The sequence below is a fragment of the Sciurus carolinensis genome, chromosome X (genome assembly GCF_902686445.1).
Source record: "Sciurus carolinensis chromosome X, mSciCar1.2, whole genome shotgun sequence".
In the NCBI taxonomy this organism is placed as follows: domain Eukaryota; kingdom Metazoa; phylum Chordata; class Mammalia; order Rodentia; family Sciuridae; genus Sciurus; species Sciurus carolinensis.
The window spans coordinates 6,785,226-6,807,390 of record NC_062232.1 but is presented as its reverse complement, the minus strand read 5'-3'; the positions used below and the strand labels follow the sequence as shown (position 1 = coordinate 6,807,390).

At 37.3% G+C, this 22,165-nt stretch overlaps 1 protein-coding gene across 3 annotated transcripts in view; it reads left to right on the top strand.

The window, feature by feature from the left end:
• Mid1 (midline 1) overlaps positions 1–17,862 on the top strand; it is a 358,166-nt gene extending 340,304 nt beyond the window's left edge. For all 3 annotated transcript variants that reach the window (XM_047536731.1, XM_047536734.1, XM_047536733.1), the window contains exons 8-10: positions 5,394–5,555; positions 11,227–11,434; positions 17,070–17,862. In XM_047536731.1, coding sequence (XP_047392687.1) covers positions 5,394–5,555; positions 11,227–11,434; positions 17,070–17,418 — 719 coding nt within the window. In that variant the 3' untranslated portion in view covers positions 17,419–17,862. The remainder of the gene's footprint in view (positions 1–5,393; positions 5,556–11,226; positions 11,435–17,069) is intronic.
• Positions 17,863–22,165: the final 4,303 nt, after the last annotated feature.

The following is a 22,165-nucleotide window of genomic DNA, read 5'->3' as shown; positions in this document are numbered from 1 at the left end:
TGTCTCTCCCCAAATTTCTTGAATCAGATTATCATGGGCCTTTCAGAAGTAGATAGTCTTGGCCTGAGACAACTTTTATCACTTGGCTCTTACTAAATAACCATCAACCCCAGAACCTAAGTAGAATATTAAAATATGTTTGTTGTTCACGTGTCTGGAGGTTCTATTGATCATGGCTGTTGCACATGGCAGTTCAATCACTGGGAAAGCTCACCTGCTGCTTTCTGTCTCATCCTCCTGCAATTCAGTTCCATCTGTTCTCCTAGGGATTGCAGAGGTGAAGATGTGAGGGCAGGCCCAATTGCACACACACATTTCAAGCCTCCAAAGCAAGTCCTCTGAGTCCACCCCAAGTGAAAATGAGAGGGCTTGCAAAGGTACATGACAAAGGTGTGAATACAGGGAGGAGGAAGGAATTGAGTTGAGAAAGCAATTCGATTTAGAACCTTAACTCAATGCTGGTGCTGCATTGCATCATTCAAGTGAAAGATATTTATTGCTCAAAATGTAGGCTTTCTCGGTTGGCTAAACTATGAATGACTAGACTTTGTGTTATTGGTGTGGAAAATAATACCAACCCATGATGCAGAAGTGGAATAGTTGACTCAAAAAGGCCATGCCTAACGAAATTCAACAAGAGTAAAACTACTCACCATAATGAACTCTTAACTTTATGGTGAATGATTCCAGAGGAGGTATTTGTTGAGTTACTACAAGAAAATGAATGCAAATGACTTCATGAAGACTATATACCTGCCTTATTTAATGCAATTACCAAAAAGACCCAGTCTCTAGAGATAACTAAAAAAAAAAAGTGAAGCAGGTTGTGATTATCAAACTGGGGCACTCTTCTAGGTTTGTTCATATCTTTATGCCCATTAAAACCAAGATAGTGAAGTCCTGATGCCTACAAAATAAATTTGCAACAACAAGAGAATAAATTCAGATAAATTCTGAGATACAAGCATTTTTAAATTTGTTTTCTTCTTAAATATCATATGCATTTATAGTGACCAAGGGAACCCTTCATTCAATACCTGACTTTGAACCTCACTAGCTCTGTAATCTTTGGCAAATTAATGCCCTACAAATCTGTTTCCTTATCCTTAAGAAGATAATGCTTTAGCTTCACATGGTTGAGATAATAAATAGTAAAGACCTTAGCCCTGTGTTTGCCGCAGTGGTCACACATGTGTATTCAAAATTAGTATTCCTAGAAAAATATAAACTGCATTCACCTATCATTACATTTTAAAAGAAAGGTTGATATTTTATGTCATATGATAAAGTTCAGTGGTGTGATTTGCCGGGATAATCTACATGTGAAAGACCTTTCTTGAATGTTGTTTGTTCATATACAGTATCATTGGAGAAGTGTCATTTACAGATACTGTACTGAACGACAGAATCTAACAGTAAAACTCTACTGAAAGTGAGAAGATATGTTCAAAACTTGGCTTTCCTCATGTCACTAGGAAACCTTTTACTATCACCATGTCATGGTTCCTTCACTTGACATAATATGTTGTAGTTAATTGCCTCCAACTGGCTTCAGTGAAGGAAATTTAGATAATATTGGTGAAGCTTGTTTAATCACAGAAAGACTCACTAATGAAATGTATACATCCAAATGCAAATTTAATGACATTAATTTTTTATTTTTATTGATAGAATTATGGCTTATTAAGATGTTAATGAATTGCTTATTAATATGTAGATGTGTATTTAATTTTACAATGCTATCCAAAGCTATATATAATATCATATTTTATAAAGCTACATTTCTTCAAGCCATCATGGCAAAGTAGTCATTTGGAAAACATTCATTAAAGTTATTAAACACATACTATTTTTATAAGAAAGAAGGTAAAGGATGTTAGACAACCTCTCCAAAGTGTGTTCATATTTCATGATGCTTTATACATAATATTTTGTGGGAAAATGACAGTTGTCATTCAAGCCTCTGAAGTCCCAAATGTAATTAAGATTTTAGAATGAGATACATTACGTAGTGAAATGCTTCTGACCCATTGTGAATGAAGAAAAAAGTACAAAATTGAAAAACTCAATTAGACTTCATTATGGACTAATTATCTTCCAAGTTCCATTGTTGTTTTAGTACTTCAAACTGAATGAAAAGAGGTGAGTATTGGAACACCCTCAAAGATGATAGAAAATGAGTTTGGATCAAAGTGAAGTTTTAGGATTATTGGGTGGGTGTTTCATCAAAAGATGAATAAAACCTGGTAGATCACCAGTCCTGACACAGTGGATTGTCAAGGCAGAGACGTCTCACTTAAGCAAACTCAGCACCCAGTACCATGTGCAAGAAGTTAGATGGTACTGACCTAAGACCAACACTAGCAATGCAATAATGGCATATGTTAAGTCACCCACTTAACTCAATCCCCCAAAAGAAAATTGTCAATGTTGTTTTCTTGGCATTTTTAATCAACTGCTCAATTATTGTCCTGGCAATAACAATAATATAAAGGTAAGACCAAACAGTAATAATTGTTAGTATTTATGAAAGTAGATTGCCCCAGTGTAAGGCTATCCAATAAAATTTTACTATTCCATAAACATTTTGTTCTTTTAATATTCAAGGAAAAAAATTAGTGACCTCTTCAAAATAATCAGGATAGTCAGAGTCCCTTTTTAGTTTGGAAAAGATTTCTGAGATATTAAATCTTTGTTAAGATTTTGGATTGTAAGCCAAGCTACAGTTTGCAACAATTTCAGACATCTGCTTTATAATGTTGCTGAAAGCATTCCCCCACCACATTAAACCCAGCTTTGGGGTTGTACAGTGATTTAAAGTTTATTGAAACATTTTTACATTTGCTTTCTTTGACCACAATGGTCATTTTATTGTAATATAATGCAATTAAACAATGTCATTGTAAAAGCAGTGACATTGATAGGATTCTCATTTGAATCTGCTTAATGCTGTTATTGTTTTTGTTCATTCCTGACTACTATTGACAAAGATCTAGGAATTTAAGTGGATTATCCTAGGCAACAGAAAAGCTATTTTTAAAATTTTATTACTATTATAATAATATTAAATACTAAAGTAAGTTATAGGCCTCTTGGGTTCAAAATGACCCTTCTTTGGTTGGGTCAAAATCTAATATTTCACTGTGGTACTATCCAGAATTAGAGTTTATTGTAGATACATTCAAAGAAAAGGGAAAGTGAGAAAATACAGAGGGGATGTATCATAGGGAGATTCCTATGTTACTGTATTATTTTTTTTAGGGGAGTGTCTTACATAAGTGGGACTTCTTAGGAGAACACAGGGTTGAGTTTGGGAAAACTAGAAAAAAGGAGTGGGTGGTACCTATAGTTGCTCTACTAAATCTCCAAACATACAAACAACACACACACTCACACTTTCAAACTCTTTATGTCTATTATGCTTGTTTTTTCAAATCTGAAAGTCTGCTGGTGAAAATGTTCACAGGTAGAAATGAAAAAGAGGTGACAAAAATTCACAAAGCTTATATATATACCTCTATAGCTATAGATAGATAGATATCTCCATATATATATATATATATATATATATATATATATAATTTTATTTTATTTATTTATTTATTTTTGCAGTACTGGGGATTGAACCCAGGGCCTTATGCTTGCAAGGCAAGGACTCTACCAACTGAGCTATATCCCCAGCCCTCCATGTATATTTTCAAAGACTTATTGGAGTATACCTGAAAATACTTTGCACTCAAGGTACAAATCATATGAAATCAGTTTTCACAACTGACAAAATACAAAGTTCTCATCTGTGAGAATACCAGGAATAATTTTAATTCAAAAGTTTGAAAAAGCATTTAGTATGACTCAAAGACACCTCAGGGAGTCTGTGCCTGTCTTGCTATGCAAATATTTATGGTTCATTGTGTATATGCATTTGTGAATCTATTTTTTCAGAAAGGTTTTATTAGATTCTCAGAGGTAGGACCAAGGGGGAGAAAAAGGTTAAGGGACAGCTTCTTGAGAGCCTGGTAAGGTATAAGTTGCCTCAAGATCAAAGGAACTAACTCTTTGACTTGCAAATCAACCAAAAGGGAGGAAGAGGGGAGGTGAGTTTGGAGGCCCTCAGGAAGTAAAGAGGTCCAACCCTCTCCTAGGGATTGTTGGTGGAAATTCAACAGAGAAAGGAAACTTCATGACAGCTCAGTCACCAGGGGTCTGGGAAAAGGTTCTTTTGGAGTAGAGATTGATGGGTGAAGAGAGGAGAGTTGGGCCTGATACCAAAAGATGTTTCCAGCATCAGCCAGCTGCAAAACAAAATTGGCTTCCTTTTTTCTACATGTTCTTTCCAAGTGTCATAAATCCTTGGCCTGCTCCTCAGCCCACATCCTGCAGAATGTAGCCAGAGTAGCAGTCTTCTCCATTCTGGAACCAGCCATCTCAAGGACGCAGCTGATCAAAACTCCCTGTGAATACTTTCCCCAGATCTGCACTGGGACCTGAGCCTCCCTGTAGGTACAGCTGCTCCAGGGTTCTCTTCCTAATGTTATTCCTGAGTTCACATTATTGCAGTATCACAAACTACCCTTAGCTCCCACATTGGAGATTGGTAGGGGTTGACTGATCTCTGCTGGACTTGCTCCTACATTGGCCTGGTGGTAAGGGTGACCCTTGTGTTTCATCTGTTGGGATAAGCACACCGTACCAAAAAATGTTGACCCCCATGGCAATGGCAGAGGTGCAAGGGGACAACAAAAACCCTCAAGGTCTTGCAATGTCTTGTATGTTGTCATTTTTGATATTAGGTAAAGTAAGTCATATGACCAAATCCAATGGCATATGGTGAAGTAAAAAACTATTTCCCACCTCTCTGGAGGGAGCAACTGCAAAGTCATGTAGAGTTGGATATAGGGCAGGGTGAAGAATTGGAGGCAAAAATGTAATCTACCACATTTGTATTAGTGAAATCAGCTTCTTCATGACTTAGGTCTCCTCATCCACTGTGAGTCTTAGAATTAATGAGATTTAGAATTTGACAACCAGCATATTGGGGGTGAGGGTAAAGTGGGAAAAATCAATTGTTGCTTTCACCTCATTCCCACAGCACCTAAAAACACACCATGCTCATGTTTAGTACTTAAGATTCCAAACAGAATAACCTTTGCTGCTTCCATTCACATGGAACAGAATTTGCAACACAGCAATTTTAAGTGACTCGTCCATCTAGAGCACACAATAGGAACATATAATACAGAACAGATTGCCCTCCCACTATATATAGGTCACAGAACACTCATTTTTGGGGTGAAAAAGTGACAAAGTACTTCACTTACCAATTCTTAAATTTCAAATATCCTAAAATTATGCAAACATGGCCCATGCTTGCACCTGTCTGTTTGACTTTGCAGGTCTGTGTAATTCTGCCGATAGCTGGATGATCGTGCCCAACATCAAGCAGAATCACTACACAGTGCATGGTCTGCAAAGCGGCACCAAGTACATCTTCATGGTCAAGGCCATCAACCAGGCAGGCAGCCGCAGCAGTGAGCCTGGAAAGTTAAAGACAAACAGTAAGTGCCATGAACTCAGCAGAGCCGTCATTTCACATTTGCTTGCCTTTCAGCTGACTGTCTCTGATTGTCTGTCTGTCTTCTCTCTCTCTCTTTTTCCCTCTGTCTTGGGCATCAGTGACAGTCTCAAAAAAATCAAGTAAAGAACCATTGTGGAGCAGTGGGATTTGCATCAGCTCCCTCTGGGTTCCAAAACTGACTCAAGGCCTTCAAAGCCATGAGGCTATTAATCTCTCAGCACTTCAGCCTTCTCATTTTTTTTCATTTTTAAGGAAATCATTCAGGAGGAGTTCTTGTGAGAAATAGAATATTTATATGTAAAGAGTAGAGTACGTGGAGTAGGAACTCTAAATGGTGAATGGTTTTGTTTTCTATAGCAGGAAAACAAATTAAATTGGGTGTGATAGTGCATTCCTATAATCTGAGCTACTTGGGAGGTCAAGGCAAGAGTTGAAAGTTCAAAGCCAGCTGGGGCTATATAACAAGACCCTGTCTCAAAATAAAAAATAAAGAAAGGGCTAGGGATGTAGCTCAGTAGTAGAGAGTAGCAGAGCTCCCCTGGGTTTAATCCCCAGTACAAAAAAAAAAAAAAAAAAGAAAGCAAAAAAGCAAATTCTCTCTTTCATTCAAAATATCTGTCTGGATCTGTTGTTTTCAATCAGGGACAAATTTTCCCTTTCAACCCCCATCCTAAGGGATATTTTTGGTTGTCACAACTGGGGAGGGAGCTTCTGGCATCTAGCAGGTAGAGACTGGGGATGATGGTAAGCTTTCCACAATATATAGGACAGCCCACAATGCAAAGAATAATCTGCTCTATACTTCTGTCTCCTGGTACTGCCATCTCCCTGTCTCTGTCTCTGCCTGCATGTGTTTTGTTTTATCCTCTTCTTTCTTTCTTTACATCTGTTTGATCTAGAAATGCAATGCAAAGTAACATAGTACTTCCTTGCATAAGACCTCCCAAGAGAAAGCAAATCAGCTGTATCTACATGATGCCATATTGTGGTGTTGCCAACCAGTCAATAGGAACCATTAATTTCTTTCAAGAGGACCCCTCATTTGATTTCTCAGTGCATTGTAGAACATGTTTTGGATCTTAGAAGAACAGTAAGGGATGGTAAAAGAGCATTAAAGATAAGAAAACTGAGACTCTGGCACTTGGTTTTCATACAGCTGTGTGACTAGTTTCTTCATAATTTTTTAAATAAACTTTTTATTATGATAAAATTATAGATTCACATAAAATCTGCACACCCTGCAGAGTTCTATCTTCAACCTGCTTCCCCTAATGGGGAAATCTTACCTAGCCTTGATACATTTGTTACAACCAAGAAATTTACATTGGTACATTACTATTACCTAAACTGTAGCCTCTATTCAGATTTTACCATTGTTTTAACTAATGTTCTTTTGCTGTCCCCACATCCAATCTGGGATCTCAGTTGCATTTAGTGTTTCCTTTAAGATGGGAAAATTTTAGTTTCATTTATAAGTTGTCACAGAGACAAACTCATAAACAATTCTGAGTACATAAGAAAGCATAACATGATGACCTGTTTTTATGGCCACATGATGCATAGAACAATATTTAGTGTACACTCAGATGAACAGTTTGATTTGCATTTGAATGTGTATTTAATCCTTCAAAAATATGTTTGAGCACATAGTATATTTGAGACACAGTGTAAGATGCTGAGGATACCGTGAATACCTTCAACTCTTTAAGATGTGCTTCTCTCAAGGATTCACAGCATATGGGGGAATGAAGCAAGTAAATGCTTAGTTCCCATTTAGTTCATGAAGTATATGATAGAAGCAACCATGCGCATGCTGGATTTACAGGGGAGAGGGGTACCCCTGCATAGCCTTGAGGGTTTTTCCAGGTGGGTAAGATGTATGAGAAGGATAAAGTGTTCCACAGAGAGTGAAATGATGCAAAAGCCCAGAGACAAGGAAATTATGTTGTGGAACAGAAAATAGATCAGTGTGGTGAAAGTGTGGCATACTTTGGGAAAATGGACAAGCCAGGAGCCTGGAGACAAGAACCAGATTGTGAAACCCTCATGGGCCATTGGAGAGCAATGGTTGGTAGGGAGGCAGGGAGGTTGAAGAGTTTAAATCTGAGAAGCAGGATGAGCATTTCCATAATGTAAAGTTCTCTTTTCTCAATGATATAAGATCTTGATGATCTTGATGATGATGAGTAGATTCCAAAGAAGGGATCCTGACAGCTGGGTAAAGAGATATTTCAGGAGTTGTGTAAGCAAGATGACAGTGCAAGAATGGGGTCATGCCCTATACAAATATTCTAATGAAGTAAACTCTTGAGTGAAGTAACCAGTAATTTTTTCCTTGTACTTTTTTGTCCTTATTGAAGTAAAAACATGGCATTTGGGAAAAGTGAGTGGTGGGTGATTTGGGAAAGACTTCTAAGTCACAGGTAGCCTTTGCTCTCTGAGAATGCAGGGGCTGGGCTTCTCTGATGTTGATGGGGTCATACCCCGCATATGAATAGCCAAGATGGGGGCAGAGGCAAGCAGGATATTTCTGGAAATTTCTCAGCATTATAGGCCCAACCTTTCTGATGGCAACAACATTCTAATATCCCTCAAGGGCCGGAGGTCAAGTAGCTAGTTCTTTGCCTTTATAAATAATGAGCACCATGATGAAGTTTCTTCCTGCTCTGCTAATTACCTTCCAATCAGTTTCACTCATTTTTATCTTTTACCTTTAAAAATTAAAATACTTGAAAAACAGCTATCTTTTTACTTTTTTTTGTCTTAGTTCATACTTTATCCCTAAAAGTTGCTGGCATGAGAACCCCTGAGGACATTTTTTTAACAAGACAAGCCAAAATTTAAACTACCTGTGTAATCCAATAGGTCCTTACAACCTGTGATAATACATACTACTTGCTCAGTACTTTAGCGTCTCCTTAGCTCCCCCTCTCCCCCTTTAAGCTTTTCTGTTGTTGTTTTTGATATGTAATAAATCTAAAATATGAATCAGCAAACCATAGCTCAAGAACCAAATCTGGCTACCTATTTTTGTACATAAAGTTTTATTGGCATATAGTGATGCCCATCCACTTATCTGTTGTCTATAGCTGCTTCCTCACTACAATAATGAAGTTAAATAGTCACCAAAGTCACACGGCCTGCATAGCTGAAAATATTTACTATCTGGCCCATTGCAGAAAATGTCTGCTGGGTACTGATGTTGTGTTTGTATCCAAGTAGCCACTGGAAATCCTTTGGCTTACCTCCATGTGACAAAATGCATAGTGCCCATGCTTACTGAGTCAATTTCTCAGGCAGCATCATATGTTGCCCCAATCAGATTTACCAAACTTTTTCCTGCAATTATCTGGGAGTTGCATGTTGGGCAGAAGGGCCACCAACTGCAATAGTGGTGGTGGAGTTTTGACACCATGGTATTTGCATCAGGTTGTAACTCATTTCCTACCTTTAAATGCCTTATACCCTATGTGGTGTTGAATGATAGGCAATAATCCAAACCAATATTGAATTGTCAGAGTAATAACAGCTCTGACAAAATGTCCAGGAATAACTCTGCCAATATTTTTTAATAATTAAATCTTAAAAATACAAATGTGAATAATGAAGTAGAGAGGGTCTTATTTATCATATATGTGAATAAGCTCAGGCATAGAAAACTTCAGTGTTGCGATCATATTTTTCCCTGACTTTGTGACCTGAAAATTTTACAATTTTATACTTATCTAAACTCCTAAGAGCAGTTTTAAATGTTTTATTAGAAATTAATGGTTATACATGGTAGTTGGGTTCATCCCAACAAACTCATACATGCATGGAAATCAATTTGGGTTCATGAGTCCCCCTTTTACCTCCCCCTTTCCCTCCAGTCCTCATCCCCTCTCTCTACTAGACTCTCTACTAGATTTCCTTTTGCTCCTCTATTAATTTGTATTTGATTGATTCTTTATGTAATCTTATCCTTCCTTCCCCCTTTCCTTTGTTTTACTATAACTTCTGCATATGAGAGAAAACATTTGAAATTTGAGTTTTTGAATTGGGTTGATTTCACTTAGCATGATAGTCTCCACTTCCATTCATCTATTAGCAAATGGCATAATTTCATAGTTTTTAATTTTTAACAGTCTCAGAATAATGTAAGCCTTTAGAATAGTCTACATGTTAAGACATGAAATTTTATTTCTCCTTTATTTTAAATCTGTTCTAATTGGTTATACATGACAGTAAAATGCATTTTGACACATTGTACACAAATGGAGCACAACTTATTCCTCTGGCTGTATGTGGTAAGACATGAAATCTTGATTTGTTTGGTTTCTGAAGTTTATTAAGTACAAATATGTTTTAGGCCCAATTGAATATAGCACTTGTTGAAATTAAAAAGCCTCCATTTTATCTTTCTTTTTCTTTTTCTTTTTTTTTTTTTTTTTTTTGGTGCCAGGGATTGAACTCAGGGCCTTGTGCATGCAAGGCAAGCACTTTACCAACTGAACTATATCCCCAGCCCTTTATCTTTCTTTTGAGGATACTATACAACCAGTATGTGCCTGTGCTGCTTGGATTCAGTGGGAATCCTTGACAATAACTCGTAACACATGTTCTGGTTGATCCTTGCCCATGCTGCTGTTGAATAGTTGGCATAGCATCACAGGATCCCTATCTTAAAACTAATGGACTTGCCTATGAACTGAGGGCCATGTTCTAATTCTTACCTTGCTTAGCATTATAATTTACAAAGAGTTGCTGCTCTCTAATTATATTTTGAATATCATGAAAACATAAGCAAATGTTATTTATTTATTTATTTTTACTTTCTTTTAAAAAAATTTGTTCTAATTGGTTATACATGATAGTAGAATGCATTTTGACGCACCATACCTGAATGGAGTATAACTTCTCATTCTTCTGGTTGTACATGTTGTAGAATTACATAGGTTGTGTAATCATATATGTACATAGGGTAATAATGTCCGACTCATTCTACAATCCTTCCTACCCACATGTCCCCTCTCCTCCCTTCAACTTCCTCTGTCTAATTCAAATTATCTCTATTCTTCCCTGCCCCCTGCTTATCGTGAATTAGCATCCACATATCAGAGAAAACATTTGGCCTTTGGTTCTTTGGGATTGGCTTATTTCACTTAGTATAATATTTTCCAGTTCCATCCATTTATTGGCAAATGCCATAATTTCATTATTCTTTAAGGCTGAGTAATATTCCATTATATTTATATATATAATGGAATATTAATATATATATATATATATATATACCACAATTTCTTTATCCATTCATCTGTTGAAGGGCACCTAGATTGGTTCCATAGTTTAGCTATTGTAAATTGCACTGATATAAACATCAATGTGGCTGCATCACTGTAGTATGCTGATTTTAAGTCTTTTGGGTTTAAACCTACGAATGGGATAATTGGGTCAAATGGTGGCTTCATTCCAAGTTAAAAGTTATTTATAATGCTTAAATTACTTTTAAAATATAAGATATTTCTTTGTGATAGAAGGCATTATTCAAGGAGAGATGGCTTATTTCAGTCTTGTAAATCTGATTATGAAAATGTTATTGGTCTTATTCAAATAAACAGTGTTTTTCCATTTCCTCCTTTTGTTTTGTTTTATTATTAACTTGTTTCTAGGTCAACCATTTAAACTGGATCCCAAATCTGCTCATCGAAAACTGAAGGTGTCCCATGATAACTTGACAGTAGAACGTGATGAGTCATCATCCAAAAAGAGTCATACACCTGAACGCTTCACCAGCCAAGGGAGCTATGGAGTGGCTGGAAATGTGTTTATTGATAGTGGCCGGCATTACTGGGAAGTGGTCATAAGTGGAAGCACATGGTAGGCAACTTATATCTATATTCTTCAGGTTATCAGAAGGCATATCTCATTCTGTTTTGTTAGAGTATCAAATTTGTTCAGTATCTGTCCTGAAGAATCAAATGCAGAAAAGCTGTATCTGTCAGCTGTTGCTACAATAATGCTATTTAACAAATACCCCAAAATTCAGTGACTTCAAACAATAACCAGTTATTGTTATTAACTAACACCCACATCTGGGGATCAACTAATCAGAGCTAATCTCAATTGGGCTTTGCTTTAAGCTGTAGGTTGGGACTAGGTGGGTTCTGTGTCTTTTCAACCTCCTTGGAGGTGTTGGCCACCCACATCTTGTCTTCTCAAGCAATCCAAGAAAGCAAGCACATTTTAAGCCTCTGCTTGTATAATGTCTGCTAAATTCTTATTGGCCAAAGCAATACAGCCAATCCCAAAGCCCACAAGAGGCAGGAGGAGGGAGTGAATATTTGTCAAGCAATCATCTAACTCACCGTTCAGCCAATAAGGAAAAAAAAGACCTGTTATTAGTCTATATATATGTATTTTTTTAGTTGTGGCAGGAATTAGAGGCAAGATCATTGAATTCTAGTTCATGAAGGAACTCTGGTATCTAAAAACTGTTCTTTGATGCCTTAAAATACAGGTTGGCAGCGTATAGTCCCTGGGGCAAATATGGCCAAAGCCTATTTTTATAAATTAAAAAAAATATATTATGGGGACATAGTCATATCCATTTCTTTTCTTTTTTTAAATTTTATTTTATTATTATTTTATTTTTTTGCGGTGCTGGGGATCGAACCCAGGGCCTCATGCTTGCAAGGCAAGCACTCTACCGACTGAGCTATCTCCCCAGCCCCTATATCCATTTCTTTACATGTTGTTTGTGGCAATCTTTGGGTCACAATGGCAGAGTTCAGTAGTTAAGACAATGATGCGGTTCCCAAAACAAAAAATATTCGATTTCTGGCCTTTTAGAGAAAAAGTAGGCCAATTCCTACTTTAAAAATTACTCTTCATCATTTTAACAAAACTAATTTTTATTTCCTTGTATGTTTTTTGATTCAAGACTGGAAAATTAGTGCAAATAGTAAAGGGCTGGATGGGTGAAGGTGAAGCAGTTATTCTAGGGTGAGAATAATTTCAAGAGGTCTGTTAGGTCCAGCCCACAGACATTAGCCTGCTGAGTTCCCTAAAACTAAGTACAAAAGTCAGGGAGCAGTGTACATTGGAGTCAATTAAGACTATAATGCTGGCCTTCCCTAAGCCATAGCCACAAACTGCATCCCTTGCCTTGGCCATCTGTCTCACAAATGCAGGCTGACTATTGAACCAAAAGGGGCCTATTTTGCTTTAATTTAACAAGCCCTCATATGGCACAACTATGTGCCAGGGAAGACACTGATCTAAGCATTTCACAGATGTTTACTCATTTATTAATCCTAACAGCCCACAAAAGTAGGTGTTGATACTATTCCATTTTCACAGATGAAGTGACTGAGGCATAGGCCCAAGGTCATGAAACTCACAAGAGATGGCAAAGGCAGGAATCTGCAATCCAGGGTCAAACTCTCAACCAGGACTCCACAATATCATCTGTAAAAGAGTCAGATGAGTCAAAATTCTGGTTTTATGGGCCAAGTTTTGTTCCAACTCCTCAACTCTGCTGTTGTGATGGGAAAGCAGCCACAGACAGTACATATGTGAATGGGTATGGCTGTGTGCCAGTAAAATTTCATTTATAAAACTAGGCAGAGGACCAGAGTTGACCCCCTACCTTATAATTTGTTGATCTGTGCTCTTAACCACTGTGCTCTACTGCTATTTACAGCATATTTGTGAAATGACTAAATTATTCTTTACAGCTTATAGTAGTATATACTTAACTGATAGCTTCATCTTTGCTTTAAAAATACAATGAATGTTTAAAACTGTGTAACCTGAAGATGGTGAGTATTATAACAGTGTTTCTTTTGGTAGAAGCATATCAAACACCTCTTATTTAGAAAAGTCCTTTCCATTCAAATCTATGAAAATAATGCAATGTGTATCTTTCCTAGTGTGAGCACAAATCAGGTTGGATGTCCCATTTATCCCAATAGTGGTACCATTATTGGGTGAATGAATAAATTTCATTTATTATTATCCTCATGATTCTCTTTGCCTAGAACATTTTCTTATTCCAACATCTTGTCTGAGGATGGAAGACAAGTTCTTCACCCTACTAGGCTCTGGGCTAAGTTGGCATTTGCAATTTTTAGCTGCACTGGGGAAAGAGAAAAGCACAAAAAAATATACAATGAATGCACTTGCAAAAAGGCAATCATTTCTAGTTAATTAATGTGCTACATTAATCTGGGATGGAATCCAATGTCTAAATGATTATAACCCCATTAATAATTATTTATGATAAATGATATCTGATCACTGTGATCTCATTGCCATTGATGAATAATGCGGGAAATTCCACCAGACCACTTCAGTTCCATAAACACAGATCAGCATTACCTTTGAAACACCCTCCAGATGTCAAAACTAACTCTTGAGGGAGAAAGAAATTCTACAATTAATTGCTGCACTTTGGATCTTTACATACCTGTTTGTGTCAATTTCAGAGAAATCCTCATGTAGAGAATAGTTTCACATTTCCTGGGAGAAATTAGCAATGAAGGGGTTCCCCTACGATTAAATGCCTGTGACACCTTGACTTACAACAGCTAATGACACATATACTTTCTCATGAAATATAGTCCTGACTTTAAATTAATGTGTATGTTATGATCTGTGCAATGGGGCATGTTAACATTGCTCTGAGAAACATAATTTTTATATTTTTTGAATTTTCCATGTCTCACTGCGTAACTTAATGGAACATTACATTCTGCTTGCCCCTTTCAAGCTCAATGGAAATATGTACATAGTTTTGCAGATTAATGATAATATAATGGTATTTTCCTTTGCTTAATGGACTATGCACTTGGTTATTTTCTTACTCTCTAATGCTGTTAATGTGCACTGGGTGTTATGATATAGTGTTAACTAAACCTGTAATAATGAGTTCATGCCCCAATTACTAGACCAGAAGTCAAAGGGGCAGATGATTTCTGGAGTTTGCTCCTAATTTTAACCTTCTCTATGTTTCCTATTTGCTGAATGAAGTCAGCCATCCCTGCTGCAGCTACTTCATAGGATTTGGTTAAAGTTCAAATGGGAAATAAACATCAAAATTCTTTAATAAAAAATTAATATGGTGTGTAGCAACAAGAAGGAAACAATACAGATGTGGTTATTTTGTGATGCAAATATAGGTCCCACATTATCTGAAAATTAGAAACAGTGTCTGGAAGGCATAGAGAAGATCATTGGGGAAGATATTTTAAATTACAAAATGAAACCCTTTCCAAAGTACATGGGTTAGGACTTGGCAGATTAACAGAAGTCAATCAAGGTGCTCCATGGAGGAAGGTAGTCAGAAACTTATGGGACTGTGAGGAGCTGAGGGTATAAATCAGCTGGTGTGCCACTTTATGCATGGAGTCACTGTGACTAGCTGCCCACTACTGAAGCAGGTGTTGCCAGGTGCTCACCTGGAGCTTCGGCAAGTCTCATATCTACTGTCTGCCATCAGAACAGGGTTCCCCTCCTCTTACAGTTTCTGCATCTTGTGCAAGGACATTGCAATAGCAAAACCTGACCTGGACTCCTACAGGAAAGGGGATTCTGGGAAACATAACCAAGAATCCTCACTGCGAGTAGGAGAGGACTGACATGAGGAAAGAGAGGTTGACATCACAGATGGGCTGGCACACTGATTTAATGGATGATGGCATGTTTTATTAGGTTTCATTTTTAACTCCCCACTCTTAAAGTGATTGTATTTTAACTCAACATGTAATTTTAAAAAGAATGTCATTTTAACAAAGACCAATGAATATTTCCCCTCTTCACTGGGTAAGGTACCATATGTCAATATCCAATTACACTGGCTTCTGCTATAACATATTAAAAGTTGAACTGTGAGTCGTTCACTCTTTATTAAGAGTGATGTGTTTTGCTTATCTTAATAACTGTGAAATGCTTTGAATATTACAGGGCTGTCTCAGAGAGGTTAAAAGAGATTAAGAAGCTTAGAACATTGTAGAAAAAAATTCTTAACATTTTTAGTGTTGAACAGTGAGCATTTAGGATAACTGGGTATCTCTCCACTCAAAGATATTTTTAAAATTTAAGAATAGTAGGAAATGTAATCTTGAGAGCTCTTGGCATTGATGAATTGCACAATTTCTGGCGAGGGAAGGCATTATAAAATGTCATATAAGTTTGTGTTCTTTTGAGTCATCCTAGGTTCAAATTCTGATTCCAGTACTTACTGTTAATGTGTCCTCAGACAATTATAATGAAATAATAGTTACTGAATATTACATGTCAGGCCTTGGGCCCAGGATTTAAAATATATTTTTTTCTCTTTTACCTCTTAAAATAAGCTTGGGAGATGGAGACTATCATTGTCCCAGTGTTATAGCTAAGAAACTGAGACTGAATGATGACAAGGGACTTATCCTCATAAATGGAAATCATTTTCACCATTTGCCTTTGGCAAAGTGCATTCAAAGTCATGGAAAATGACAGACATGGTGTCAATTGAAAATTTTAAAGAAGGTCAAAAGGACAAGTCTAGGGTTACACTGTCCAATATTGTAGCCATGAACCACATGTGGCTATTTAAATAACTTAACTTAATTAAAATTAATTAAGATGCTTCTCCACTTATGATGGGGATGTGTCCTGATAACCCCATAGTAAATGGAAAAATATTATGTGAAAAATGCATTTACTGCACATAATCTACTGAACATCATAGATTAGCCTAGCCTACTTTAAATGTTCTCAAAACACTTAAATTAGCCTACAGTTGGGCAAATTGATCTAACACGAAGCCTATTTTATAATTAACTGTGCAATTTATTGAATGTATTTCATGGTATAGTGTAGGAGCAGTTGTTTCCCCTCAGGATCATGTGACTGCCTGGGAATTGTGGCTCACAGCCCCTCCCTGGTTTAGCAAGATAAGATCATACCTTTCTGGCTAGCAAAGGAAAACACTCAAATTCAAACTTTGAAGAGAGTTTCTACCAAATGCATATGACTTTCACACCATTGTAAAGTTGAAAAATCTTTAAGTGGGACCATCAAGACCATCTATAAATTTATAGTTGAGTCCCTTAGTTGCTCTAGCCACAGTTCAGTACCCAATAGCCCATGTGGCTCCTGGCCACCATACTGAATAGAACAGAACATTTCAATCATTGCAGAAAGCTCTGTCTGTCAGTACTGGCAACTCATGGGAGAAAATAAAACAACACAATATGTAGTTAAGATTCTTTTGCAGTGTTTGAACTGAAAACAGGACTGTGGGTAAATACAATGGTCCCTTTCTGCCCACAGTATGTTTAAGAGGGAAGCAGATGAGGAATACAGGTGTTGGGGTTCTTAGCCAATCTTTCCCTTAGAGAGAATGAACACAAACAACAGATGATCACATTTTCATGACCCCATGAAAAATAATTTGACCATAGAACAGGTTAAGCACACACATGCAATGCAGCTCATTAATTTTGTTGTTGCTATTTTGTCTCTACAGGTATGCCATTGGCCTTGCTTACAAATCAGCCCCAAAGCACGAATGGATTGGGAAGAACTCTGCTTCCTGGGCCCTCTGCCGCTGCAACAATAACTGGGTGGTGAGACACAATAGCAAGGAGATCCCCATCGAGCCAGCCCCCCACCTGCGGCGTGTCGGCATCCTGCTGGACTATGATAATGGTTCCATCGCTTTTTATGATGCTTTGAACTCCATCCACCTCTACACCTTTGATGTGGCATTTGCACAGCCTGTGTGCCCCACCTTCACCGTGTGGAACAAGTGTTTGACGATTATAACTGGTCTTCCCATCCCAGACCATTTGGACTGTACAGAGCAGCTGCCATGAGCATCTGGCCACATGAAGCTGCTTTCCGGGGAATATCAAAGTTTGAGGCTATTATTCATTATTTAGGGGATTAGGAAAGCACAGGCTTCAAGAGTGTGATTAAATCTCCCCCCAAAGTGTCCAGAAATCAGCTAAAATAGGGCTCAGAATGGGAGATTTCTTTTCATTTTACTGTGTTTTGTATTAAGTACAGGCTTTAATATTTTTTTTTTGTATTTAGAGGAAAATCTATAGAGTATTTATAAAAGAAACATAATTGGGATTACAACTCTTAGGAATGACTTGGTTTTGCACATTAAGAGGCCCATAAGTTTGCCAACTCTTTACAACTTTTATTTCATCACCGTCTATGGGCTTGCAAAAAAAAAAGAAGAAAAAAAACCTTTTGTAGATTTGTATGTTTATTCACTTTCTCACATAATATTTCATACTGAGCCCATGGTAGGTCCTGTCACTTTGACAGTGCATAACAGAATATGAAACTATTTTAAATACAAATCATTTTGAACCTAGTAGGGAAGTAAATGGGCTTTCTTACTATGGTGTAATTTGAAGTGTTTTAACTGTGATGTCAGAAACTTGTCTTGGATCAGCTAGAATAGAGTGAGAAGGAGAAGGGAAAAAAATGACTTTGAACCTCAGACTTAGCCATGGCTCAATCTTTACCCTCTGATGGGATAACTTTGGGAAGAAAGGTTCTGAAACCTTTGGCCATACATAACCCTGCTTCTCACAGGGCTAAGGATTTGGGGCTAACATTATGAATGAGATTGCAATTGAAGATAGTCACTTTGAATCCTACAGATTACTCAGAAATTTAGGCTGATTTGTGTTTTCTCAGAAGTAGGATTCTGTTTGATGATATAAAACTATTTTATCTTTTTAATAGTTTTTTAGGCCTATGAAATTTCTTCACTACATTTAATAGTTGTTCTATTTCCCCCTTCTCCAATTGATTTTTTCCTTTTTCTCTGGGGCTGAGGAAAGAAACACATTCTGTCACAAATGGCAACACACTTTGAATTGATTTTGTTCTCCAGGACATCAGCACATGGCCCTGATCACAACTACCATGTCCAAATAGAAGTCACCGAAAAACATTTAGTATTTATGAGTTAGTAATATAGCAAGGGACATTGCATAAAACACTATTCACTAGAATATATGCCTCGAAAGTTATTATAAACAGACATTTATTAAACACATCTTGAAAGATTTAGAAGTCCCTCCATATTCTAGTATAGTGACATAGAATTGTAAGATAAAAACAAACAAAAATATCAAACTCACTATTTTCATGCAAGAACCTGCAAATAGAACCTGCTAATCAGCTGTCAGATGGGATTCTTTGCATGCTGCTCTGACACATTGTAATGGTCCCTGAGTTAAGGCTTTCTGGAGCAGTCTTTGGACTGGAAGTTTGGCATTGGTTCTACCTTGATGAAGGGTGTGATCTCTAGAAAGGTTTTTAATGGCTAAAATATTTATCTGGGCTATTGGTTCAGCCATTGAGTAAACAGACTGGTAGATTTAGGCATCATTTTTAGTAATTTTGCTTTTAACCTGATCAACCAATTGTTTCCCTGAAGTAAGCCAATAGACCCATTGTTTTAGCATCACATGGCCAAGGCTTATGTGATTGTCAAACTGGACTTTGAGGGAGATCAACCCAGCTTCCAGTGTCCTCTTGTCTCTTCCCTGGCAGATGCTGTCCTTTTTCTTAATGGATAGATTCTATATATTTACTACATTATTTATACCCAGATGAATATTTTGATAGCTACATAAGACAATTACACATGTAAAAAATGGACACCTCAATAGAAAAAAAATCATTTTCTGGCAACTGTTTTTTTTTTTTTTAAAAAATGTGTATTTGCCTTCCCTGACTAAACAGAAAGGGTTCCTCAGTAATTTTTACATATACTTTGGGTTACTGGATAATGGATATTTTAATGCACTTTGTACACTTACAGGTTCTGAATAAAAGGGTCTGAAACTCAGTTTCTGAGTTTTTAAAATCATGGTCTCCAGGTACCAATAAATGCTACAGTTTGCCTTATGATGTTAACAGAAAGCATTTACTGGAAGGACACTATTTCCATGAATATAATGTTTTTCAATATAAAGATGTTACTACTCAAGTTTTCACTGCAAGCTGTTTAGGGTATGTTTTGGCTATTTTTATAAGGATAAGAGATTATGTTATAATTTTGTTGTGAAAGTCTCACTTTTGGCTAACTTAAAACCATTGTGGATGTAGCAGCTACTATTTCCAGGTTGTCACATTTACAGGAAAATATGTATATGGTGAAAGACCACAGTGTTTAATTACTGTAATGATGTAGAAAAGATTTCCATGTGAATTTTTTTGAAAGTCTAAAAAATATATGCTGTAAACATTTGCTGCAGTATAATAATGCATTCTCTTTAAATGGATTGGGGTCACAGTATTTTATTCTACTTTTTTGAGGTCTTCACTTCACAGGAAGCATTTCAATATAGGAGCAAAATAGATGGCAGTGCCAATTAAATGAATATAACAAAGTTGATGTGGCACCAACCAAAGTTAAAAGGGCTGGCATTATAGGTGTGTGAATAGCTCAGTTTCCCAGAACCCTGGGCTCAGAAAGGCCCTAAGCTTGGTTTGATGCTCTTCTGTCACTGTCATGAAATTCTTAATTTTTGAACAAAGGGCCTGCATTTTCACTTTGCACTGGGTCCTGCAAATTATGTAGCTGGTCCTGATAACAGAACTCAGAAACATGGTACCTTTCTTCCTAGTGGATAGAAATAAGTCTGGATCCAAAGTGGAAAATTGCTGGCCATATTATTCAAATAGGAATCTAGATGGTGGATTAAGATGAGGGTGGGCCTAGGTGAAGATTTTCTTTCCAGCTTTAAAGAAAGTGACTTCAATAACTGACTGCATTGATGGTGGTTTCTGCTGGAGAAGAGGAGATAGCCTGAATAGACAGGCTTTTTTATTATGGTACTGATATATTGACCTTAAACTTCTGAGGAACTGAACTAGTGCCCTCTATTCAACGTGGAATTCCATCTCAGCTCCAGGTGCATTTGCAACTGCCTGCAGAGACACGTGCCTATGTGCCCACAGACATGTGTATTTGGTGTTGGGAAGTTGACATCTGGTCTGCCTTCACGAAATACTAGAAAGCACACAAAGACAATGACGACGGCTGGAGGGAGTTTTTGAAAACAGTGCTCCTCGTTCTGTGCTCCATTATGTCCCCAGGAGACATTTGGCCATGTCTGGAGTCAGTTTTGCTTGTCACCAACTTGGGGGACACAATGATACCAGCATCTAATGGGTAGAGGTCAGGGATGGCATTAAACATCCTGCAGCCCCCCACACGAAGAGGTATCTGCCCTAAAATGTCAGTTGTTTCCAAGTTCAGACATTCTTGGTGGTTGACCTTTTTATGCAAAACTCTAATGTATAATATCTTTTACTATTTCTGTAATTGATTCAGTGCCTAATATACCAAAAAACAAAAACAAAAACAAAACAAAAAACCAATGTGGATGTCGTCAATTCAGAAGGTTCTCTGCAGTGGCTCCTTCTTCAAAAATGTTTATAAACTACTCAACAAAATCTGGAATCTGTAAAACAATCCAAGTCTGTGTAAATGGGAATCACTGATAAGTATAATTTGGAGGAGCTTAGTTTGGGAATGAAAAATTGTTTTTCTTTATTCCACCTTGCACTGGACAAATTCACTCCTTGGTACTTGAATCACGCTGCCACGCCCTCAGTCCAGACTATTCTCTTGATTACTGTTGCTTCCTGATTCAAAATAAAATCAATTTTGTGGCACCGAAACAAATCTCTGCCTATTTTTGTTGCCTTTACATCATGTTGTGTGTTCACACTTACAATTTTCACAGACTTCTGGTTTCCCATACAATTTTGTGAGAGTTCTTTTTCTTTAATATCTGAAATTGTCTCATATCTGCCCTTGGCCCTCTTGAGTCAAAAGACAGGTTTTTTTTTGAAAGATTAAAAATATCCCACAGGGAATTTTAAAATAATAAAAATAAAACTGATTAAGGAGTGGAAACCTAGAGCAAGGATTGCTTGAAGTTGAGTCTCAGGTGGGATGGAGAAGGGCAAAGCAAAGACTATCAGCAGAGGTGTGGTAGTCTTTACAACTGTAGTCTGGGACAATTTGAGCAGGTGGTCCATAAATACATGCCCAATCCCATCCCAGGATCCATGGGACCTGACTCTGGCGTCTTGGAGAATGCAATCCCTTTTTGTCTAGGTCTATGCTATCCTTTGAGCAACAGTGTGAGGACCAGTGTGAGCTTGTTCAAAACTCCCATTCTACCTCACCCCAGGCCTGCTGGTCAGAAGATCTTGGGGTGAGACTCAGAAATATGAGTTCAACCTGCACTGCAGGAGATTCTAATACCAGGGAAATTTTGCAGGGCACAGCTCTGGAGAGTTTTTTTTTTTTTTTTCAGTCTCACAGCCCATATAAAAGAGGCACTTGCAACCTGAAATGGATTTTCAAGGCAAAATGTGCTTTAGAGGCAGCATGATGTAATGCAATGATTATTCACTTGATTTTCCATTAAAATCCTTTTTACACATGCCGATTCCTAAATTCCATCCTGAATGATCAGGGATGAGAAGGTCAGGAGTGTGATCCAGCAACCTAGAACGTTCCAAAGTGCAGTAAGGATTGGCAACCAGTGATATAACTGGTCACTTTAAGGGTCA